Source organism: Oryx dammah, unplaced genomic scaffold (assembly GCF_014754425.2).
Source record: "Oryx dammah isolate SB20612 unplaced genomic scaffold, SCBI_Odam_1.1 HiC_scaffold_27, whole genome shotgun sequence".
Taxonomy (NCBI): domain Eukaryota; kingdom Metazoa; phylum Chordata; class Mammalia; order Artiodactyla; family Bovidae; genus Oryx; species Oryx dammah.
In genome coordinates this window covers 94,007,641-94,034,456 of record NW_024070211.1, presented here as the reverse complement: position 1 = coordinate 94,034,456, position 26,816 = coordinate 94,007,641, and the positions used below count along the sequence as shown (strand labels likewise).

At 35.8% G+C, this 26,816-nt stretch overlaps 1 protein-coding gene across 5 annotated transcripts in view; it reads right to left on the bottom strand.

The window, feature by feature from the left end:
- Positions 1-26,816, bottom strand: part of GALNT13 (polypeptide N-acetylgalactosaminyltransferase 13) — a 645,011-nt gene that overhangs the window by 155,299 nt on the left and 462,896 nt on the right. For all 5 annotated transcript variants that reach the window (XM_040229104.1, XM_040229105.1, XM_040229106.1 and 2 more), the window contains exon 9: positions 20,864-21,044. In XM_040229104.1, the coding sequence (XP_040085038.1) occupies positions 20,864-21,044 (181 nt within the window). The remainder of the gene's footprint in view (positions 1-20,863; positions 21,045-26,816) is intronic.

Below are 26,816 nucleotides of genomic sequence, written 5' to 3'. Positions count from 1 at the left end.
GGGTGCTAGTAAGACTGTGTTTGCTCTGGAATCTCAGTTTGAATATGGATGCATATCATCTGTCTGGCTATGATGTAATATTGGTTTCCCATCTGGCTTTTTTTTTTCCCTCTCTGTACAATTTTACCACCTGGAACTCACTAGTTATGATATAAAGCGGGTGAATTAGGGTATGGGAACTTCACTATATCTTATCTTTTCAAAAATGTAAAGAATTAGATACCCAGAGGAACTAAATTGGCAAAGCACATGAGCACAGACACAAGCCTACAAGTACACACTGATCAACACCCTGACTACTGTTATAAAAATTGGTCATTATTATTAAAAATAAGAACTTCAGCTAATTAACAACCTCACAAAGAAATTAAAATCACAAGGCCCAAACTGGGTGAAAAGAAGAGTGTACAGAATACATAAAGAATACCGTAATATCAATAAGGGAATGATAACGTGAATAAATGAACAAAATTATGAACAAGCTTTTAAGAGAAGAAATATTGACTGCCAACAGATAATTAAAGTTCAACCTCATTATCAAAATGACTACATAGAAGATTGATATGTAAACATCATTGCTATTAGTTCAGCTCAGTTGCTCAGTCCAGTCCGACTCTTTGTGACCCCATGGATTGCAGCATGCCAGGCTTCCATGTCCAACACCAACCCAGAGCCTGCTCAAACTCATGTCCCTCGAGTCGGTGATGCCATGCAACCATCTCATCCTCTGTCGTCCCCTTCTCCTCCTGTCTTCAATCTTTCCCAGCATCAGGGTCTTTTCAAATGAGTCAGTTCTTTGCATCAGGTGGCCAAAGTATTGGAGTTTCAGCTTCAGCATCAGTCTTTCCAATGAATATTTGGGACTGATTTCCTTTAGGATGGAGTTTCAGCTTCAGGATCAGTCCTTCCAATGAATATTTGGGACTGGATCTCCTTGCTGTCCAAGGGACTCTCAAGAATCTTCTGCAACACCACAGTTCAAAAGCAACAATTCTTCAGTGCTCAGCTTTCTTTATGGTCCAACTCTCACATCCAGGATTTGTGTACAAAGATGTTTACTTTGATAGTATTCTTTCAACTTTACTTTATCACATGAATGCCCATTTTCATCATAAAAACACACAAAATCTTCTACACTATGTCCTTAAAATAAAGATAATATAAATTAACGTAGGGCTTCCCCGGTGGCTCAGTCAGTAAAGAATCTGCCTGTAATGCGGGAGACCTAGGTTCCGTCCCTGGGTTGGGAAGATCCCCTGGAGGAGGACATGGCAACCCACTCCAGTCTTCTTGCCTGGAGAATCCCATGGACAGAGGAGCCTGGCGGGCTACAGTCCATGGGGTCACAAAGAGTCGGACATGACTGAGCAACTAAGCACACACACATAAATTAATGAAAATATCATGTAAATGTAATAGAAAAGGGGAAAATGAGGTTAACAAGAAGCTAAAAAGTGAAAATTTCAAAATACGTGGGACCGGGCTACTCTGGTAGCTTAGTGATAAAGAATCTGCCTGCCAATGCAGGAGACACAGGTTTGATCCCTGATCTGGGAAGATCCTACATGCCGATATCGAGCAACTAATCCTGTATGACACAACTACTGAGCCTGTGTTCTAGAGCTCAGGAGCTGCAACTGCTGAACCCTGCGTGCCTAGAGGCTGTGCTCTGCAACAAGAGAAGCCATGGCAATGGGCAATGAGAAGCCCATACACCAGAGCTAGAGTAGCCCCTGCCTGCTGCAACTAGAGAAAAATCCTCACAGCAACGAAGACAAGACCTAGCACAGCCAAAAATAAATAAATAAAATTAAAAATTAAATGCACAGGACTGTATCTGAAACAACAGTTGATAAACTTTGAACGCAAAATCTAAAAAGAGAATTCAGAAGAGGTCATTCTGCGAGTGATATGATTACATTTACAGCACTCTGATGTTCTAATTTGATCCATAAATAGACCTTAAACATACAGAGGAGTGCATTGTTAGCAGCATATTCCTTAAATTATCTTCTATGAGACTTGGGTAGAAACTACAAATTATACATCAACAGTACTCCTGTAGTCAGAGTTTAAATTGCAGTAATAATATTGCTGATTAAGGTCATTTATCTAAGTTCTGGAAATCTGGCGAGCAAGGACAGACTTTGCATTATTGAAATTAAAGTGTGCTCTCATCTGGTACTCTCATGGAAATAAAAGTGCAGTTTATCTTTGCATAGAGTTTGACCAAACCAAAGTCGGCCAGTAAAAGATTTCCTCAAGAAAGTGTCTTAGTTACCAGCCCCCAGGGCCAATCCTGTATTCAACCGCAAATTTTCAACACAGATTATAGCAGAGACAATTTTGACCTAAAGAAAAACCCACTCAAAGCAGGTGTTACCAGCTATCCTCCAAGACTATAGGAAACTTTAGCAGTGATCCAGCAGAGAGAGTATCACATTTAAAGCAAGAAGCTTTCCTGACGGGCAAGCCAGAATGACTCAGTTGTATAATGTATCCTTGGCACTTGATTTAATCTACTGCAGAGTTAGTTAATATTGATATTTTATGTTGGGGAATATTTTCAAAACAGATTTTTTCTTTTCTTTCCACAGTTAATTTTGAGTGCTTTCTTCTGACAAGTGTTAGAAAGTAGAGTGTTTTATATCTCAGAGTCAGTTCCTGTTTAAGATAATATGTCTCTGTTCAATGACATCTTCTGTAGGTATACAAAAGCATATAGATGCTGGCTTGATAGAGGGCAGAGACTAGGATTTCAACTTTTGTCTCTTCAAAAAGGAAGTGAAAACCTTATATAAAAAGATATAGCTGCTTTATCAAATATTTATATTGATGCTGGCAGAAATTACTAGTTATATAAGGGGTAATTTTGTTACTGTAGATAGAGTTCCCAGATGCAGAAAATAAAAATACAGGTTGTCCATTTAAATTTGCATTTCATATTATCAACAATTAATTACTTGGCATAAATATGATCCAAGAATCAAGTATTGCTCAGGACATTAAAATATTATTTGTTATTGGACTGACATTCCAGTCTTATGTTGAGGGATAGGGGACTGGAATCCCTTCATAAATGGAGAAATCATATAAAAAGCTTAGTTATTTGGTCTTAGCTTTAAGAGGCTCAATGTTGCCAAATACTTGTGCATCTATTAGAGGGGCCAGGGGAGAACAAGAGAGTCAACCAGAGATAAAAATGAGACCAAATGCTTCTCTCAAACTTTAACATGAACATGAGTCACTGAAGATCTTGTTAAAATGTCTAATAAAGTGCTGTTTTGAACAACTGCATCTCACACTGGGGGCAGGAGTAAAGCTTTCTGTTCTGAGAAGGCCAGGAGTTCCTAGGTGGTAGTGGTAACCCTGCTCTCCTGAGAAGTTGGCATGGATCATTTTTCAGGTTCAGGGATGAGGATGTTCCTATTCGAACCGGCCAGGCTCTCTAGCCTGGTGACTTCCTCACCCAACCATTTCTACAAGGCGCTAAGATACCCCAGGGTTTAGCCTTGTAGAGATGAGGTGTGGAAATTCCAACCACAGTGGGCCAATACCAGAAGGTTCAAGACCTCAGGGAGGAATGCTTCCTAGGTCTCCCATAAAGAGACAGAAAAGAAAGTGAGGCAAACACTTTTACCAGGGTGAAACATCTCACAAATAATGCAGAGTCTCTTCATTGGAAATCACCATACTGTTTCTGGAGGCCATGTCCAGGGGATTGTGATGGGGCTGAATAATCCCGCCTACTATTGCCATTTGCCAGTCCCAGATGATCACACTACTGCTGAGGGCACCAGCCCCAGGAGCTCTCAGTTACAGCGAGCGGCCTCATCTCTATTTTGTGCACCAGAGTCATTGTGCCTTCTCCCACATTTTCTGATTCACAGTCAGAGAAGCCCGCTGGTCCTCCCTACTTTCTCTGCAATTTACTTTCCTTCTTGTGGCCACCATAGTTTAACGCCTTAAATGTGGAACTTGAAAAAGATTGGTTCCTGCCCTTTAGGAAAACCATGGGCCCCTCAGGCAAATCAATCTGCCTTATCTCTACAGCTCAGAGCTACAAAAACAGATGCTGATGTAGCATTTGCCAAGTTATTTGCAAATGTGTCATTTAAATATAACACAATATAAAAATAAAAATCTTTATGCATTGTGTTGGTCAATAACCTCCAGAGGACAAAGATCAGATTCAATGGATGAAAAAATTAGTAAAGTAAAATTGTACCCTTTGCACATAATTTTAAAGTTAGTAAGATCAAGACATAATTGGGAATATTTAAGATAAAATATCTCATACTAATAAGATGATAAAGAATGAAAATGTTAAAGAAAAGAATTTTTAAAAATATGAGAAAATGTTTTCTAAAAATCTTCAAGAGCATAAACCAAAAGGCAGGAAGAAAACACAATAAATCTAGGTTGCATCAAAATCAAGGATCTCTCATTGGAATGATGCAAAAGTAATTAAGACAGCATCGAAGGGGAATGGGAGGGGTGGAAATGGGTTGGATCAAGATTTTCTCCACATTAACTTGTTTTATATTATTTTCATTTTTGAACTATGTGAATTTATTACATATTCAAAATGGAATAATCATTTAAAAATTGAAAAAAAAAAAAAAACTTGCTTAATGAAAAAAGCATGGACAAAGTTAATGGAAACCTGCAATGAGATACATGCTAGAATTCTGGAAAACATCTGACAAAATTCTATGACTCACAAATTTTACTCCTAGGCATAAATCCCCTTCCCCATTCTTATATAAATTCATAAAACATGTATGTTGTTAGTACTTAGACATGTCTGTCACACAGTTACTATTATTTGATATTATTTGTTGAAGAAAGTGAAATTAATTGTGGCAGGGAACTGGAACTACTTTGAGTAACCATCATTTTGTTGTTGTTCTTTAGTCACAAGTCATGTCTGACTCTGCGACCCCTTGGACTGCAGCCTGCCAGGCTCCTCTGTCCCTGGGATTTTCCAGGCAAAAATACTGGAGGAGGTTGCTATTTCCTTCTCCAGGGAATCTTCCTGACCCAGGGATTGAACCCATGTCTCCTGCATTGGCAGGTGCATTCTTTACTGCTGAACCACCAGGGAAGTTTCCAACCATCATTAAGAGGATAAATAGTTAAAATGCAGTGGATTTCCATGACTAAGTGCTTTGTAGCATATAGATGTGTGCTTAAAACCCAGAATGGGGGTTAAAATGATAATATTTGTTGATATAAAGAAAAGAAAAATAATGAAATATAATTAAATGCCATTTATACTAATTAAAAATAAATTAACCACAAACAAAACAGTTTTCAAGAAAACATTCACATAAAAACTCCCAAAAGTATAATTATAAAGAAAAATATATAAATATTAAACAAAACGTAATGTTATCTATATTGAGGGTGAAAGGAAGAAAAAAGAGGAAGAAGATGGGGAAAGGGAGGGAGGAACAAGAACAAAGGAAGGGAGGAAAGAAAAGAAAGAAAAAAGAAAGCGAATCATAGCCATGAATCAAAAAGTATGATTAACTGAATCCTCTTCATTCAAAGTTTAGGGGGAAAATCTGATAGATTAAACATGGTACAAATACTTGGCTATTCCTTCCCTTGAGATAGATATAAAGTCTAAACTCTTTCTCCTTGATTCTGTTTGCTTTAATGACTTCCTAAACTAACAGAATGTAGCTGAAGGGACATTCTAGGATTCTCAAGCCTCTCATGAGAATCCTTGCACCTCCACCTAGGCCCCTTGAAACATTTACTCAAAGGGAAGTCAGCTTCTTCGACAGTTATCTGAGTTCCTTTAGACTATTATACTGGAAAGGCCACTGATAAGCTTCTGCTGAAGCTCTAATACTTTGGTCACTTGATGTGAAGGGAGACTCATTAGAAAAGACCCTCATGCTGGAAAAGACTGAGGGAAGGAAAAAAGGGAGGCAACAGAGGATGAGATGGTTGGATGGCATCACTGGCTCAATAGACAGGAGTTTGAGCAAATTCTGGAAGATGGTTAAGGACAGGGTGTATGCAGTCCATGGGGTTTCAGAAGCGTTGGGCATGGTTGAGCGACTGAACAACAACAAGCACCTCAGTTGACCATTGTACTCAGACCAGCCTTTTAGCCATCATAGCAAGGTGCCAGATAGGCAGCAAAAGCCATCATGGACTCCCCAGACCAACCTGCATTATGGTTGAATACTACTGAGTAACTTCAGTCAATGCCACATGGAGCAGAGGAATCACCCTATTGAGCCCTGCCTGAACTTCTGATCCACAGAATCATGAGATCTAATAAAATATTCTGTTTTAAGCTATTAAGTTTTTGGATAATTTGCAATGCAGTAACAGAAAGCAAGAATCAGCACAAACAAACTGATAATAAAAACTGACCACCAATTTTGGCTTCCCAAGTAGTGCGGTGGTAAAGAATCTGCCTGCCAGTGCAGGAGACACAGGACATGTGAGCTCAGTCCCTGGGTTGGGAAGACCTCCTGGAGGAGAAAATGGCAACTCACTATTCCTGACCAGAAAATCCTATGCACAGTGGAGCCTGGTGGGCTACATTCCATGGGGTCGCAAAAGGTTGGACATGGCTGAGTACACATGCACACCACCAACTGAAGTCTAGGTCTCAAGAATAAAATTATGACGGCTGAAAGACAAAGATAAACAAAATACTATTAAAAATTCTGAAACTGCTTCCTACCCCGAGTCAGAGCTCTTCCAAACTAAGGCTGCCACAATATCCAGTTACATGCCTACTTAATTTTTTCCTAGTCTGAGAGGAAGGTTCTAATCCCCTTTATTTTTGGCTCTTGCCCCCTGATTCTTGCCCTAATTAAAAAGACCCGAGTCAGTGGAATGTATCCCTCCTTAGGGAGTGCTTCTGAATCATCCTGTTTATATCAACATAATCAGGGAGCAGAAAATGGTCTCATATTTCAAAAGAAGTAGGGAAGTTCATTGTTTCAGAAGAATATAGAAAGTTAGAATTGAACTTAGAGATTATCATTTTCAGCTACTAAGTTAAATAAAAATATTCAATACCTGAGAAAATGTCACTTTCCCAACATAAAAACAAATCTACATGTTTAGATATTAAATTAAAATTCAAGGTTTCTAATTTGCCTTTAAAGCTAGAGTCCTAGACCTGAGGTCCTAGAATCCTACATGCCCTTGAAATCCATAAGTAGGAATCAAAGCTTCCATGAATTCCAAACCTGTATGAACAAAGTTGTATATTTATGTATCCAACTGGGAATAGTTTTATAGACTTCACAAATTCTCCAAGCAGTTTGTGATCTCTGCCCAGAAATGTATCTTATATAAAAGAAAGTGTCATTTTATTATATAAATACTTTGTCATATATGTTATTTATCAATAATATTTTAAGTAATAACCTTTTCATAAATAACAGAATGCACACATATTTATATATAAAATACTTGACCCTTGGCCAGTGCATCCTTTTATTATTTTCTTCAGATATTTATTATTTATAATTTGTTAAGTCCTTAGTATGCTTCAGATACAGTTCAATATCTATATATAATTTATCTCATTATTGCTCACAAAAATGGAATATGTGAGATAAATGAGATGTCAAAATGAGATTCTGTGTGGTAAACATTATAAAATTCCCACTTTATAGATGCAGAAGCTGAGGGATAAAGAGATTATATGACTAGTAAAGTTACAAGTTGTGTAAGCTTACATAGCTGCTTCTGGAATATGACTTACTTCTGTATACCTGTTTGCATTGTTTGATCAAAATATTGAAATATTTTTTCTATTAATGTTTTAATTTACAGAGAAATTGAAAGAATGAGAAGAAATAGAATTTATTGGTTATATTTAACTAAAAAAAAATTAAAAGATGGTAGAATAAAAGAAGCTGGAAGCAAGTATGGGAAAATAGGGGTCACTTGGCAAGGATCATGGATTAGGAGAAAGGAAGATAGGCTGACAATGGAAAATATCACCTAAGCTCCACCAGTGGGAAACAGCTACTATTGTTTCAAGTCTGTCTTATCCAGATTTGGTATCCTTCATCATGATGTAGCCAAGCTGGCTCCTGAGTTACAACCCTAGGGTGTCCTTCTTCTCTTCCATTTCCATTCCTCCCTGGCCTAAAATCACCTACTTTAGACCCCAGCATTCCCTCTCATCTTACATTACCTGGGCAAATCTTAAGCAAAATACATTTATGACGCTAGTGGCTAATATCTTTTCCCTAAGATGGTTCTCCACTTACTGTCTTTCCCACCTACATAATAAGGATTTTCCTAAGAAAGACCAAAAAATACCAGAAGAAAATGGGAAACCAAAACATCAAGTGACTGGAAAATATTCTACAGGTAAAAACCATCCTTTCAATGTTATTGCCCCTAGGAGTCTGATTTGGGATGAAGCTAGTAATCAAATTTAGAATCTTGGATGACACAGGATTATGCAGAGAAATATCTGGGTTTCAGTACCAGAGTGAGATGACATCTAGAAGTAGAAGTAAAGAAAGAGCCTTCTTCAACCTCTCTGGTCTATACCTAGGAAAAGAAAGCTGTGGAGATAGAGTGAAGGTTTACCTTTGGGAACACTAGTATTTTTACAAATAAAATGCAGTTTTTATGGTATGACTTGTATTAGACCATGCATTTTTAGTTTTTCCCACATACCCACCAACCTTCTCTATTGCTCTTTACTGATATCCATGATGAAAAAGACTTCTGTGAGCACATTATGGCATCTGACACAAACATTTACAGACAACGTCCCTATGGTACAAGCAGTTGGAAGCCTGCCAAGAGGTCCATCCCTCACTGCTTTCCTTCTTGTTCACTGCTTTGTTAATAAAATGCAGTGATTCTAAACATGAGAAAATCAAATGAAAGAAAACAGAGCCGAGTAGATGCTAGAGTAGAGCTTTCCACGGAGTGATTCTGAACCAGTCAGTTATCAATATGGCAGCCACATTCTCTTAGGCATTGACAATCCACATCAACAGTGACTACACCACATAAGGACTTCCCTGGTGGCTTGGAGGTACAAAATATGCCTGCCAATGCAGGAGACACGGGTTCAATTGTTGGGTCAGGAAGATCCCCTGGAGAAGGAAATGGCAACCTGGGAAATCCCATGAACAGAGGAGCCTGGTGAGCTAAGGTCCATAGGGTCGCAAAATAATTGGACACCACTTAGTGGCTAAACAACTACTACTACTACCGCTGCATCTGATAAAATTATGCAAAAAGCCTATTTGTTAAACAGGTATCCTGCCTTTTCAGAAATCATTTCCCCTTTTCTTTGGAAAGCCCTCCCCATGTCTCCTTTTCATCCTGGCTGGTATCCATTGTTCAGCATTCATTCCTTTCAACAAATTGATGCAAAGCTCTCTTCACTCAAACCACAATTCAATTCAGTTCAGTCACTCAGTCATGTATGACTCTTTGCGACCCCATGGGGCACAGCATGACAGGCTTTCCTGTCCATCACCAACTCCCGGGGTTTACTCAAAATCATGTCCATTGAATCAGTGATGCCATCCAATCATCTCATCCTCTGTCTTCCCCTTCTCTTCCCACCTTTAATCTTTCTCAGCATCAGGGTCTTTCCAAATGAGTCATTTCTTAGCATCAGGTGGCTAAAGTACTGGAGTTTCAGCTTCAGTCCTTCCACTGAATCTTCAGGACTGATTTTCTTTAGGATGGACTGGTTGGATCTCCTTGCTGTCGAAGGGACTCTCAAGAGTCTTCTCCAAAACCACAGTTCAAAAGCACCAATTCTTTGATGCTTAGCTTTCTTTATAGTCCAACTCTCACATCCACACACGACCACTGGAAAAACCATAGCTTTGACTAGATGGACCTTTGTTGGCAAAGTAATGTCTCTGCTTTTTAATATGCTATCTAGGTTGGTCATAGCTTTCCTTCCAAGGAGCAAGTGTCTTTAAATTTCATGGCAGCGGTCACCATAGCCAGGGATTTTGGAGCCCCCCAAAATAGTCTGTCACTATTTCCACTGTTTCCCCATCTATTTGCCATGAAGTGATGGGAACAGATGCCATGATATTAGTTTTCTGATAGTTGAATTTTAAGACAATTTCTTCACTTTCCTTTTTCACCTTCATCGAGAGGCTCTTTAGTTTTCTTCACTTTCTGCCATAAATGTGGTATTATCTGCATATCTGAGGTTATTGATATTCCTGCCAGCAATCTTGATTCCAGCTGTGCTTCATCCAGCCTGGCATTTTGCGTGATGAACTCTGCATGTAAATTAAATAAACTGGGTGACAATATACAGCTTGACGTCCTCCTTTTCCTATTTGGAACCAGTCTGTTATTCCATGTCCAGTTCTAACTGTTGCTTTTTGACCTGCATTTCTCAGATTTCTCAAGAGGCAGGTCAGGTGGTCTGGTATTCCCATCTCTTTCAGAATTTTCCACAGTTTACTGTGATGCACACAGAAAGGCTTTGGCATAGTCAATAAAGCAGAAGTAAATGTTTTTCTGGAACTCATGCTTTTTTGATGATCTAACAGTTGTTGGCAATTTGTTCTCTGGTTCCTTGCCTTTTCTAAAACAAGCTTGAACATCTGGAAGCTCACAGTTCACATTCTCTTGAAGCTTGGAAAATTTTGAGCATTACTTTAGTGGCATGTGAGATGAGTGCAATTGTGTGGTAGTCTGAGCATTTTTTGGCATTGCCTTTCTTTGGGATTGGAATGAAAACTGACATTTTCCAGTCCTATGCCCACTGCTGAGTTTTCCAAATTTGCTGGTATATTGAGTGCAGCACTTTCATAGCATCATCGTTAAGGATTTGAAATAGCTCAACTGGAATTCCATCAGCACCACTAGCTTTGTTCATAGTGATGCTCCCTAAGGCCCACTTGACCTCACATTCTAGTACGTCTGGCTTTAGATGAGTGATCACACCATTGTGGTTATCAGGGTCATGAAGATCTTTTTTGTATAGTTCTTCTGTGTATTCTTGCCACCTCTTCTTAATATCTTCTGCTTCTGTTAGGTCCATACCATTTCTGTCCTTTAATGAGCCCATCTTTGCATGAAATGTTCCCTTGGTATCTCTAATTTTCTTGAAGAGATCTCTAGTCTTTCTCATTCTGTTTTTTTCCTCTATTTCTTTGCATTAATCACTGAGGAACCCTTTCTTATCTCTCCTTGCTATTCTTTGGAACTCTGCATTCAAATGGGTATATCTTTTCTTTTCTCCTTTTCGCCTGTCTTCTTTTCACAGCTATTTGTAAGGCCTCCTCAGACAACCATTTTGCCTTTTTGCATTTCCTTTTCTTGGGGATGGTCTTGATACTGACTCCTGTACAATGTCAAGAACCTCTGTCCATAGTTCTTAGTTCTTCAGGAACTCTATCAGATCTAATCCCTTGAATCTATTTGTCACTTCCACTGTATAATCTTGAGGGATTTGATTTAGGTCATACCTGAAAAGTCTAGTGGCTTCCCCTACTTTCTTCAATTTAAGTCTGAATTTGGCAATAATTGACAATAATAATTGGCAGTAATAATAATGAATTGGCAATAATAATAATGATCTGAGTCACAGTTAGCTCCCGGTCTTGTTTCTGCTTGTTTCTTGTTTCTTGTTTCTGCTGTATAGAGTGTCTTTATGTTTGGCTGCAAAGAATATAATCAATCTGATTTCAGTATTGACCATCTGGTGATGTCCATGTATAGAGTCTTCTCTTGTGATGTTGGAAGAGGGTGTTTGCTATGACCAGTGTGTTCTCTTGACAAAACTTTATTAGCCTTTGTTCTGCTTCATTCTGACTCCCAGGCAAAATTTGCCTGTTACTCCAGGTATTTCTTGACTTTCTACTTTTAAATTCCAGTCCCCTATAATGAAAAGGACATTTTTGGGGGGTGTTAGTTCTAGAAGGCCTTGTAGGTCTTCATAGAACTGTTCACCTAAGCTTCTTCAGCATTGCTAGTAGGAGCATATTCTTGGATACTGTGATATCAAATGGTTTGCCTTGAAAATAAAGCACACTGGATAAAAACAATTGCTAAAAGGAAAACTCTTATTTTCTAGACAATTTGTGTGCTATGCTAAAGAAGATCTACTTTCAAGGGCATTGGATTGTAAATTATTAGGATGCTAAGCTAATCTGACATTAGAGTTGAATATTTGATAGGCAAATATGTGGCTATGATTTTTCTTTGTTGTTTTTAGTTTTATTTTTGCAAGGAACTGTTCAAAGACCCCTAACTGAGCACATGTGGAAAGTTTAAACTACATGATAGATCATTATTGGATCTAGGAAAGACTGTGTTTCCTTTCTAATTCTCTAAAAGTTATCCTTGACTACTCACTTTCAAAATATTATATTTAACTAGGTAACTACAGAATTAAACTCATATTTTATGTAACACAGCAAAAGATGATGATAACATAGAAATTAGGCAAAGATGACCCTCCAGAACACTTAATCCAGGGGCCTTAGCCTGAGAGTATTAGAAATAAAAAATCTGCAATATGTAACCACGTGAAAACCAATCTATTTTTGACATGACTATTGCTGACTGTTGGAGTGATTCCCTCAATTCAGTTAAGAATTGGAATTGAAGTGAGATGTAACTGACTATATAATTTTTAAGGTGTTCAGTTTTAAGTTAAATAATGAAGTTAGGGAACTCTGAAGATGACAAGATGAAAGTAGGTATGATAAAATCTCTGTATGCACCTGAATCATGTTTGATTCATATTTAATGTTTTTACATCAAACAAAAACTCTCAGCCAACTCCTGACAGTAAAAACCCATACGTCTTACACAAGGGTTGTTAACCATTTGTACCAGTTTAAAAACACTGAAATTTTTTACTTTGACTGTTGGAACAAATCATAAGGATATGAATATTAATCATGATCCATCCAATCCTGCTGGGGTAGAATTTTCTAATTGGAAACTTCAGAATAATGAATTGGTTGCATACAAACACACACCCATTAGACAATGGCTATATGACACTTAGTTGGAGCAGGGAGCAAAAACTAATACCTGAATAATTTTGGTATCTAAACCCTAGAAGGTAGTGATTATTCTGTGAACAGATCTTCACTAGAACTTGCTACATTTCTTCATTCTAGAAATAGTTTGAAATTGCCTAGATTTGATAATAATAAAATTATTTAAGGGGTTAGTTATCTGAAATAGTTGTAAATTGCTAATCAAAGATTCTGAAATACAATGATCCATGCTTAATGTTCAAACTCAGTATTTTGGTAAGATTCAATAAACATTATTTAATCACCTGTTTATTAATTTTATGAACCGTGAATACAATTCAAGACACTTGGCAAGAATTACTGTATTGGGAACTGATATAATCATATTAATAGTTTTAAAATCAGAAATTTTATGGTTGATACCTTTATTTATGCCCCATGGATAAAGATGATAATATTTTACATAATGAGAGTTATCTTATCTGGCATTTCTGCTCATGTTTATTGCCCAGAGAAATCACTGACCACTTAAAAAAAAAAACATGCATTTTACTCAACTCAAACCTAAATCATTCAACAAATATTTATGGGGCACTTAAAATGTATTAGGCTTGGGAGAGACTGTTTTCACACACACATACACACACACACACACACAATACCATAAATGCCATAAAGACTAAGATAAACAGAATTTACATAAACAAATTCTTTTAAAAATGTTTTTAAAGTATCTTTTTGTATATCAATTGAAATACAGCATATGTAGTAGTTTGGAGAAAACCCTTGCCATGTATATAACAGACAGAAGATTAATCACCAGAATACATATCTAAAAAGAACCATAGATATCCACAAAAGTAAAATGAACAAGAGGTATGGAATGGGAAGAGGAAATCCAAATAACAAAAAATGGCCATAGACTTTCATTCCTTGTAAAAGTGCGGGAAGAGAAATTGCATATATATGAAAATATATATCCAAATATAAATAAATGTAGGTATATATGTAGACTCAGATAAATATACATGAAAAAAAAAAGGATTGAGGATCTGGAATGTTGATAGCATAGTATAAGTGCTCAAGCACTGTTGGTGAAAGTGATAATGGCTTCAGTCTTTTTGGATGGAAGTTTTGAAAATATCTACCAAAATATAAATGTACATATCCATTGACCCAATAAATCTACTTCTATGAATATATCTAGTCAATAATAACAGAAATATCTAACACTAAACGATATCTAATACTAGTTGCCAGCCACTGTTCTAAACGATTTATATATTTTTTTCATTTAGTTTCAAAAATCTCTGAGGATGGCCATATTATTATAAATCCCATTTGACAGTAAGGAGAGTAAGTACAAAGAGCTTAAGTAAATACAGTGGGGTTACATGGAACCAAGATTTGAACTAACCCAAGCAGTCTGCTTCCAGGACTCTCTTAATGCTGCTACATTTTTCAGAATTAACCTCCCAAGTTCATCAAAATGTCACTTCAATAATGTTTTTGGAATTTTTATAACAGCAAACAACTGATAATGCTGTATATTGCTATGATTAGATAAGCTTTGATACATCTATATATTATAATACAATTTAGCTGCAGAGTCAAATGATACAATTAAACATAAAATACTGAAGAACATATTCAGTTAAAAAAAAGAAATGAAAATAGTATTCATTATATGATCTTATTTACTTATATATGTGTGTATATGTATGTATATTCATGCAAATGCATAGGAAAAGGATTTGAAGGAAGGCTGACAGGGGTGGTGATGAAAGCATTTTATTTGCATCTGATGTATATAATACAATTTTTAAAAATATGAGCTTAATGAACACTACATAAAAATGGAACCAAACAAACACATTAAAAAAATAACAGATACAGTTCCTATATAGCTTAGTGGAGGGGAAAAAAAGTACTTTAAAAATACATAAATGCTACAACAGGGGAAGTACATGGAACCACTGGAGTTCCTGGGGGGAAATTATATCAAACTTGATTCATGGATAATGATGGTAGTTTAGGTGGAGGTGGCAGCATTCAATACTGTTTTAGACATATGCAAAAACCTAAAAGTGGCAGGAAGCGTGTTGAGCTTTGGGTCTGAATATGGTTCTACGTGGTTGGTATGTGGACTGCTAGGGTTGAAAGTATAGGGTGAAAAGTTAACTAAATCACACAGGGCCTTGTTGGCCATGTTCTAAACTTTTGACTTTGTGTTAAGGTGAGTGAGAGGTCAAAGTTTATGAAGGTTGTCTAGCAGCACTGTAGGAGTGAGTGCAATGTGGGCAAGCTTTGAGGCAGGGAGAACCATTAGGACAATCAAGAAGTTATCAGGATGCAGGACGCATGTGAAAAGGAAGATAACTGATGGACTAGAGAGAACTTAGTAAGTAGAATAGAAAGAACCTGAAGATTCATTTGACTTTGAAGTTTCTGAGTGAGGAGTAGGAAACTAGGAAAATGTAAACAGTTTTTATAAGTATCTCCTTCAATTCTTGTCTGTACGTTCCTCATGTACTAAGTACTTAATAGTATTTTCCATTTAAACTAATTAACTGTGATGATCTAGGCAGTTCATTGTTTAAAGGCAAAGACAATATTTTTTCCATGCTTGTGTCCCTGTTCCTGGCACAGTGCAAATCAAGAACTTAATAATTCTCATTAGATGAATACAGAAGCAAAGCAGGATCATTATTATAAAAATATAAATAAATACCTATGAAATACTACTAACAATACCAACAATAAAAACTGACCAGTGATTGGCTACAGTGAGGAAAAGCAATTGTCTGTCCATTACACCAACAATATTGAATACAAGTGTCATCATTTACTTCAACATTTAGCATTTCAAGGGATCGCAGAGGCATATAAATTATGTGTTGTTACAATATAGCGTATCAATATGATTGAGAATTTCCTCTTCATAATATCATATTCACTTAGTGATACCATGGTTGATACTGATGAAAAAGCACTTATTAAGTAACAAAAATTCAAAATTTGTAGATACAAATGTGTTTTCAGAAGTGCCATACTCTTTTCAGATGTATTTGTGTTAACCCCAAACTGATATACACGGATTATTAAAAAAAAAAAAAAAAAAAAAACCTGCATGCTGCACATTTTGCTGGAAACATCAAAACCTGTGCTTATGATATCAGCCAGAAACTACATTTTTATGACTTATGAAAGAAATTAAGCCCTACACTCAAAGGGCTGGTTATTAAATATTATCTTTTAAACAAATCAGCATGCTGAAAACATTTGTATTTTCAGATACAAATTTCAATAGAAATTAACGTGGACTTTAAACATTAATAAAAGATCCAAAGATGCTATTAACAAAGATTACCTTTGATGAGCTGAGTTTTCTAAAGTATTTTTAAAATGTTAGCACTAGAGAGTTAACTTTCAAAATAAGTTCAACAAACCTTCTTTAAATATGTGGTTTCTGTTTACATGGAATACAGATGAAAATACTATAATAATGTCAAGGAAAATAAGTTGTTTTCCCAGTTACATATAAATACTTTGTTTGGGAGTCTTTACCATTTTATTTTCAATTTGTGCTCAAAACAAGAGCACAGCAGCCCATTAAGAAATGGAAGAACAACTGGAGGTTATATAAGGACAGCTGCTTCTAACCATCATGTCAATTGATACACAGTTAGAAATCTACCTCTCCAAAGAAAGAAAATCAATATTTATAGAACAGCCAGCATGTCAAATATACAGTCAGTGCTGTGACTCCACTCTATTAAAGTTCTTAAGCTTTTTACCTGTGACCAATAGGAAAAAAAAATGTTGCCATGAGATGTTCTGTGTAGAGTGGTTTCTGCTTACATCACATCACTTCAAAGGATTTGCTAGGACAATCAGATTGGCTCAAGCTGAAACAGCCCAATTACTAGTAAGAACTGCCTCAGGCTTTAAAAATCGATGATGCTATAGTATTTGCATCCTTAAAAAGACAGCCGAAAAGCCAACTAAACAAATGCTGAAAATGCATGCCTCAACACTATTTCAAAGTATTGCTTCTCCTCATTCATATATCCTATTAGAAGACATAATTAGACATTGCTATCAATATTTCCAAAGGGTAATGAGCATACAGAAGACAGTCAGGACATATAATAAATACTTTGAAAAAAGCAAGTAAAAGTAATTCACACATGAATCTATTTATATGTCTCCTTTTAACATTAAATTATTGGGGGTCATGAGAAAACACAAATCAACATGTGTAAAAGTAATCGTTTTAAGTTTATCAGCTCTTACGCTGCTTTATTAGAAAATGTTATTGTGCTCCTAAATTGTGCTTATTAGACGTTTATGTTAGTCCTGGAAGATACAAACATATGACTGTGTGTGCCAATAATTATGGTAGAATCATATAACCTAAAGCACACAGGTAAGCCAATGGAACCTTCTTTTCTGATGGCAGAGTCAGAGGAATGAGAATGCAGGTACATGAAAACTATGTTTCACCTCTCTTTTATCAGTGGATCTGCTATCAAGGGTTGGAATAGAGAGCTGGGAAAAAGTGTTCTGATTTGCTGCGATTATTATGAAGGGATTCCTTGATACAGAGCAGACATCCTTAGAGAATTCCATAGAAAAGAAGAAACAAAGGGACCCCCTTTAAAAATTCACTCATTCATTCAGTCATTCACTTATTGTTCTAATTATTCAACACATATATTTTTCAAGGACTGTAAAGTGACAAGAAGGTTTCTAAGCACTGTAACACATGTCTCTGAACTATTCTGGCTATAGAGATAGGTAATAAAAATAAAACAATATAGCACACAGTAAGAATTGATTGGCCATTGTATCAAAACTGCAGGAAATACACTTTTGAGAGAGAAAGAGTACCCATTTAGTTCAAGACAGAATTGAAGCATCCTTAAACCAATCAATAAAGTAGAAAGGTAGTATTTTATAGAGTATATTGGAAGGAAGCAAAATTGTCAAAATTCAATCACAAAGACTCAGTAGTTAAAGATCACATTTTGAACAACTGCATAAGTGGAGAATAAGATTTTGTACTAGAAGCCCTGGTATAAAAAATGGGAATCTCCCTATAAAATATCTTGGAAAAATGAACAGATACACAGAGGTAATTCTAAAAAGAATGTAACATTTTCCTTAGCCAGATTTTTATGGAGTTTCTGGAGACTTAAAATTCACTATAAACATTTTAGATTTTTCATAAACATGTGTTTGTGTGTGTGTGTTTATGTACACCATAGAAAAGGATATAATTCTAAGTGTAAATGCACATGAATGTATCCCTCTGATCTACCCCCATACCAACTTCTCTTCATGAAAACTTAAGTGAAAAACAGAAACCCCATGATTTTAGATGATAGCAAAGAAATTTATGATTTGAAGAGTCACAGAAACCGTCAGTAATGACAAAAATAGTTACCCATTCAAAAAAAGCTTTCCATCATACAAATGACAGATTCCTGACTTCCTCAGTACAACATATTTTATCTGTTTTTGCATGATCTGAAACCTGCCTAGGGCTAGAATTGTTTATAGGCATCCAACTCTAGTTTCCAGCTTACTTCCCATCTTCCTTTTCCATTGAGAAGCAATTTATTGTTTCAGATTTGTGATTTTCTCTCTTTGCCCATATAGAGCAGGCAGATTCCACACTCAGCAATGCTGTCTCTGAGACATACAAAAGCATAAATGCCCCTAAGGAAACTCCCAGATATTTTTCAGCATATAACTCAGAAGTCCTTTTATTGCTTTCCAAAGTACCTTTCTGGGCTTAAATGAGCCAATTTTATAAGAATAAACCTTCCAAATGATATTTATTGTAATGAAAAAACTACATTTTCCAGAATATACAAACAGTCTCTGTTGAGCAGCAAGTCATTAGTTCCAGATAGCAGGCATTCTTTTTCACCTTTAAACTCTGAAGCTTGTCATTTCACTACATTATGAGAAATGGTTCTACCATTTATCTGCCTTTTTCATTCAATGTGAAATTATACAAAAGACTAACACCTGGCTTCACAAATAATATTCATGAGTAAGTATAATACACATGGTTACAATTATTTGCAATTACTTATATTCCTGAATGTATATTGTATATAACCACACATAAATTTCTTTCTTCCATTACTTCTTTTTTCACGTTTGAGCTTACATCTCTCTCAAGTAATGATTTGAATTCAAAAAGTATATCATCAAAAGAAAATGAAAGGTTATATAAATGTCACTGCTTTGCTGCAAATTTACATGCTCTCTCTTTGTAAGAGAGCTCAACTTTGTGAACATCTGGACTGGGTTTCTATTATTAACAAGAAATACATCTATATGAGAAATAGTGTTCCTGTCAATAGCTTCTTGACACAGGAGAGGATTAAAAAAGTGTGAAGAAAGTCCTTCTCCTAATCACACATTTACACATGTACTGCCTAATTTTTCTTTTCTACAGAGTAATACTGGATCTTAACAAGAAAGCTCATACTGCTCATTCTCTTCTTCATCTATAAAAGAAGGATTTTCACAGCTTCATATCTACTTTCAGAACCTGAGCATGTCAATTAGAACCCACACTGACTTTTCTAAACTTGTGATAGATGATAATGTAGAAAAGAGGTTGTGGGCATGGGTTTTTGTTGCTGTTCTTGCAGGCCACATAATAATGGCATTGATGACATAAGTCCTATCATAAACTATCAAAAATAGAACACAACAAATTATTTTACCAGTACAGCTGAATTCCTATTATATAATTTATGATTTGCTTTCTTTGTCTAGATTGGAGATCTTAAAGGCAACCCTGTCTTCCTCTTATTTGTATCTTCTCATAATGTTTCATATTTTTTTACTTAAAAACAGTGATATCTCAGAGTTTGTTTGTTTGGTTTTTTTTTTTTTTTATAAAATATGGCTGTTGGAGATATTCTAGAAAATTTTAAAGAATGAAATCACTCATAATAACATCATCCAGTAATGGAATTTTCTCACAATGATTTATTTTTTTCTCTTTTAACAGGTTTTCAATTTTTCTCTTAATATTTTAATTATTTGTTTTCTTTTAAAATTTGTTTCCAATCAATTTTGAAAAATAAATATTATATATTATAAAGAAAATTTATAATATATAGAAATTGATAAATAATGTTATATTATAATTAATATGATGATAAAGAAATAATGAAATTACTCATAACCTCACTACCCAGTGATATCGTACATTTACTTCTATTTCCATATCTATCCTACTCTGTAACTAAAGTAGGATGCTATATTATTGTCACATATGATTGCTTTTTCACATATATGGATGAGTAATTTACTGTTATTAATTATTCTTTAAAGTAGTTTTTATATCTGCATACTTTTCCATCTTGTTCCCGTGGGAAATCAGTCATTCTCTCCCTAATCAGGTATTTAAGAAAACAACAGAAACATTAAAAACATTTCTTACCAACCCAGTCAGCAGTATGTGTGAAACATAGAAATAAAGACTTCTCTTAAATTTTTTTTCTTAAATTGAACTGATACATGTTAATTAAATTTGGATCTCCCTGTATATTGCTTGCTTTGTTGTTGTTATTGTTTTTTTTTTTTTTTTTAGCATAATACTTGTACTCATAAAGAAACAAACGAAAAAAGAATGTTCAGGCATTTGCGACAACACTAGACTCTCTCATTTTAGGTCAAAATTCATCTCACAGGACAACTTTTAAAACACAATCTTCTACAATATTACAGTGATAAACAACACCTTATTTAAAGGAGTGGAATAACAGCAATAATGAAACATATAACCAGCATTCTTAAAACTTGGTTTTCCCCTACAGAAGAAGAAAGATGTCAGAATGGCTTACCTGGGGATATGATATAGAAGAAATCTTTAAATTCATCCATCCAGACTTCTGCCAGTCTCCTGTTGTTCTTGTTGATGACATGACCAGTGCCACCAGGGAATGTGTAGGGAGTTGCCTTCCGAAAAACGTGACCAACGTGGGAACAAGTCACAATCTCCAATGAGCCTCCACACTGCCAAATCTAGAAAAGAGAGCAATCCCATAATAATCATTGTAGATAATGCAATAATACCATCTGAGAAGCAACTGAGACTAAGTTAAGGCCAAATCTTCAGATTTTATGTGGTTGAAACAAACATCACATGAATATAAGATGTAGAACTAGTACACTTGGGTTTGGCAAAGGCTTCTAATTTGGAAGATTTGATATATTTAAATATTTTAGTATTGGAATTGAGGAAGTAAGATGGAATTATTTTCACATGCCTTTATTAGACTACCAAATTTTTAGTTTGGTATTAGAGTTAACCTAATTTCTATTCAATACATATTTGATACTCAAAATTTTCTAATAAGTGAATTAGTACATGATGAATGCCATGCTCAGTAACTGAATTTGATTTGGAGAAAATCAATTTATTGCACCCAACCACCTGGAATTTTAAATAACTATTTATTTTCAGCAGTCCATATCCCCTCTATCTTTGACTAAGTTTTTGTTAAAACATGTAAGTATCCTTTATATCTGTTCAACATGTATGCAACCTTTAAAGTCCAGTCCTAAGATCATTTCTTTTAGGAAGCTCTGTGGGGATACTTAGTATTGTGTGACTTTTGTAATTTAAACACACTTGTATTAAGAATGTATTATAATGTATTTTAAACAACTGTTTACTTCACTATTGCTTCATTAAAACTACAAACTGTTGAAAGACATATACCATATATTTCTTGGTATCCTGGATTTACTTTTCAGTTGGGGCTAGGTATTAAGTATACATAAAACCATTCTTTCTTTGTTGTTAAAGTGTCTAATGGTTTATGATGTTTATCTTTTTTGTGAATTGTATCTTTTATCATTAAAAATTCATATTTGTTTCATTTAAAACCATTTATTTCTATAAAATTATATAGCCATAGATTACAATAGTGTGTTTATTACATATATTCATATATATAGATATATATGCACATAGCCATTTATTCATTCCAATAAATAAAACTCATAATTATTGCTATTTTCAATTGGAAAGACTTGATTTTATGCTGCAAATAACATTATTCTTATTTTGAAAGAAAAAGTTTTCTCCTATAGATCCCTCAAGTAATATTCACCTTAGAAGAGGGTGGCTATTGGTCTTGGGTAGCAGTAGAAGACATTTAATATTTCTAGAAAAAAGATAATTTAATCATATTAATAATTGCACATTACATGCACAATCTATTTTTCTCATTTTTTAATTGTTTAAGCAGGAAAACAACAGAAGGGGGAAGGCTAGAGATCTCTTCAAGAACAGTAGAGATACTAAGGGAACATTTCATGCAAAGATGGGCTCAATAAAGGACAGAAATGGTATGGACCTAACAGAAGCAGAAATATTAAGAAGAGGTGGCAAGAATACACAGAAGAACTGTACGAAAAAGATCTTCATGACCAAGATAATCAGTCACAATGGTATGATCACTCACCTAGAGCCAGACATCCTGGAATGTGAAGTCAACTGGGCCTTAGGAAGCATCACTATGAACAAAGCTAGTGGAGGTGATGGAATTCCAGTTGAGCTGTTTCAAATCCTGAAAGATGATGCTGTGAAAGTGCTGCACTCAATATGCCAGCAAATTTGGAAAACTCAGCAGTGGCCACAGGACTGGAAAAAGTCAGTTTTCATTCCAATCCCAAAAAAAGGCAATGCCAAACAATGCTCAAACTACCGCACATTGGCACTCATCTCACACACTAGTAAAGTAATGCTCAAAATTCTCCAAGCTGGGTTTCAGCAATATGTGAACTGTGAACTTGCGGATGTTCAAGCTGGTTTTAGAAAAGGCAGAGGAACCAGAGATCAAATTGCCAACATCTGCTGGATCATGGAAAAAGCCAGAAGAGTTCCAGAAAAATATCTATTTCTGCTTTATTGACTATGCCAAAGCCTTTGACTGTGTGAATCACAATAAACTGTGGAAAATTCTGAAAGAGATGGGAATACCAGACCACCTGACCTGCCTCTTGAGAAATCTGTATGCAGGTCAGGAAGCAACAGTTAGAACTGGACATGGAACAACAGACTGGTTCCAAATAGGAAAAGGAGTACATAAAGGCTGTATATTGTCACCCTGCTTATTTAACTTATATGCAGAGTACATCATGAGAAATGCTGGGCTGGAAGAAGCACAAGCCGGAATCAAGATTGCCGGAAGAAATATCAAGAACCTCAGATATGCAGATGACACCACCCTTATGGCAGGAAGCGAAGAGGAGCTAAAAAGCCTCTTGATGAAAGTGAAAGAAGAGAGTGAACAAGTTGGCTTAAAGCTAAACATTCAGAAAACGAAGATCATGGCATCCGGTCCCATCACTCCATGGGAAATAGATGGGGAAACAGTGGAAACAGTGTCAGACTTTATTTTTGGGGGCTCCAAAATCACTGCAGATGGTGACTGTAGCCATGAAATTAAAAGATGCTTACTCCTCGGAAGAAAAGTTATGACCACCCTAGATAGCACATTCAAAAGCAGAGATATTACTTTGCCAACAAAGGTTCTTCTAGTCAAGACTATGGTTTTTCCTGTGGTCATGTATGGATGTGAGAGTTGGACTGTGAAGAAGGCTGAGCACCGAAGAATTGATGCTTATGAACTGTGGTGTTGGAGAAGACTCCTGAGAGTCCCTTGGACTGCAAGGTGATCCAACCAGTCCATTGTAAAGGAGATCAGTCCTGGGTGTTCTTTGGAAGGAATGATGCTAAAGCTGAAACTCCAGTACTTTGGCCACCTCATGCAAAGAGTTGACTCATTGGAAAAGTCTTTGATGCTGGGAGGGATTTGGGGCAGGAGGAGAAGGGGGCGACAGGATGAGATGGCTAGCTGGCATCACTCACTCAATGGACATGAGTTTGAGTGAACTCAGGGTGTTGGTGATGGACAGGAAGGCCTGGCATGCTGCGATTCATGGGGTCACAAAGAGTTGGCCGTGACTGAACTGAACTGAAGCAGTGTCTTGCCATAGAAAATATGTTTCAACCCAACACTGAAATGATGGACAATATTAAAGAGGAATGAAGTTCACCATTCTCTGAGAAAGACAGGATAGTTCTTTCTTAAATAATCAAATTACTTAACTGATCAGAAACCTTCTCATCTTTCTAGCAAAAAGTCTATATACTTTCTTTTAATTACACACACCTCTTTATATTCTTCCTTTCTCCTAAAATGGAGAAAGTTGATTCGTCTCCTATCAAAGACAAATCAATACTTGTTTGTCAGTCTAGGGCATATCCTTTAAGTCTGTCTTAACTACTGGTTTAGTCCTCCCTTTGATTTTCTCCTGAAATATCAATTACTTTCCTCATTATTAGATTATGCCTACCCTTGTGTAGTATCTTCTAAAACCTATCTTTCAAGCAGATTTAAAAGAGAGAAACAAACTAAAAATTATAAAACACAACAAAAATTCACCCCTTTATATTCCCATCCAGCATATCTTTTTTTGTTTCCCTTCACTGTAACTAATATAAAAATTTTGTAGATATATCCTTTTCGATTTTCATCCATTTTCCTACTCATTTGTGAAATGCTGTTTATCTCTGTAGTTCCACAAAATTGCCATAATGAAACTCACAATTTTTTCCTTTGATGAATACTTAGCAGCCTCCTTTCTTGGATTCTCTTGCTTTCCATCCTACTATGTCACTAGTTATACATTTTTACTCTAAATTTCTATTTAAATGTTGGTATTACTCTTTATTTGCTATCTCAGTGGTCTTATTTGTTATTACTTTATATATGATCTGAATATTCAAAACCTGAACAGTAACATCTTAGCCAAAACTTCTCTTGTGCAATCCAGACTTGTGTATCCAAACATCTACTTGATACCTCCTTTTGCAAGACTCAGAGCCATCCAATTAAATGTATCTGAAGTGGAATTGTAGATATATGTCTACCTGTCAATCAGGTCTTATTTTCTTTCAGTTTTTTTGTTTCTTTAAACCATCAATAAATGGAGCCACTATTCACCAGGTAGTCAATCAAAAAACAAAATAAAAAAAGACAGCATAACTCCTCTTCTCTCCTTCCCGCACCCCCCAAAATATCCCTAGAAGTCATCACTGATTTCTTTTTTTCTTTCATCACTTATGTTTCATCCATTAACAAATCCTGGTGGTGTCATCTATAAAATAATTCTCAACATATCCATCTCTGTCTCTACTGCCATCCTGCTTGTCCTAATCATAAACAAGTCTTATCAGTCAACTGTAATAGACTCTTGTCTTTCCTCTTTCACTATTGCTGTTCCATAATTTGCTTTGTGCTGAGAAATCAGTGGTCTTTAAAAATTTTAATCTTGTCATTTTATTCCCCTGCTTTAATCCTTCAATGTTTTTTCATTGCACTGTGAATTGAATCAAAGCTTTAAGCTGAACATTACTAGTATATTTAATAACTGAAAGTGACCAGAAATATATAGAATCTGTTCTAAATGATGTCAGATTAGACAGGAATATTCTTCAGAGCATGATGCAACAACTGGAGAAAAAATAACATTTTAAGTTTGTATACTCACTAAAATTCAGACTATGCATTAAACTGTTGCAAACAAACCAGTGATTTACAGCTGTCCTCAGGGTTCCCAATTTCTTTTTGCAAATATTGGATTAGCAGTGTGGTTGTGTGAGGGCACTTATTTCTACTCTGCCACTTCTTGGTCTTACCCTGGTTCTGTAGGATTATGGTTTCTATGCCCTGAGCATGCACACAGAAAGGGAAAACATCTAGTCTGAAATCCTTTAAAAGTAGATTTCCAGGGTTCTCACTCATAACATTAAAGTGCTGATTTTAGGTGGTCCTCTAACTTGCAATAAGACTTTGTATGTCCATGTATAGGCATAATGCAGTAATGCCAAAGCTGAAACTCCAATACTTTGGCCACCTGATGCAAAGAGTTGACTCACTGGAAAAGACCCTGATGCGAAAGATTGAAGGCAGAAGAAGAGGAAGACAGAGAATGAGACAGTTGGATGCCATCACCAACTCAATGGTTTGAGTAACATGAGTTTGAGTAAACTCCAGGAGAGGGAGGCCTGGCATGCTGCAGTCCACGGGGTCACAGTCAGACATGACTGAGCCACTGAACAAAACTAAATGCAGTAATGACTGTTGATTTACAAGACAGAAGGAGAACTTGTCCCTGATGTGGATTCTCACAGATGGAGGCAGCTTTCTGTAGTATATTTAAGAGAGACAAGAGAAGTAGAAGTAACTGTTCCATACTCAGTGAATATTGGCCTGTTTTGCTTGTGAGTCATACTCTACTGACTCCTGGAATAAAGTGCATACTTTTCCCATTGCCACCTGTGCTCAAAGAATGTGTAGATAAGTATTAATATTGCAATTCCTAAGTATAAAGCATCTCTCCCATACTTGCATGTAAATAAAAAGATCAAGGTAGAAAAGCATAACATCATGCATTAGTTAAGCTGATATCTGACCATGGTAATCCCCAGTTAGTTTACATAAAAACAAAATATTTAACTGACCAGTTACCAAGTACTTAGTAGACATTTGGGTAATATGAAATAATTAAAAAATAAACATTTTCCAGAAAACTATATGATTAAAAATTAAAGTGGAGAAAATTCCAGCTGAGTGGAGTCCTTAATGACTATGATAATTTCCCTTAGTGCATCTTCAATAAATATTTGGGAAGGATGGAAGAAAGAAAAGAAAGAAGAAAAAACAAAGAAAGAGTGTGACGCAGTCATTAAGAACTTGGGCTTAGAAATAAGCAAAAATA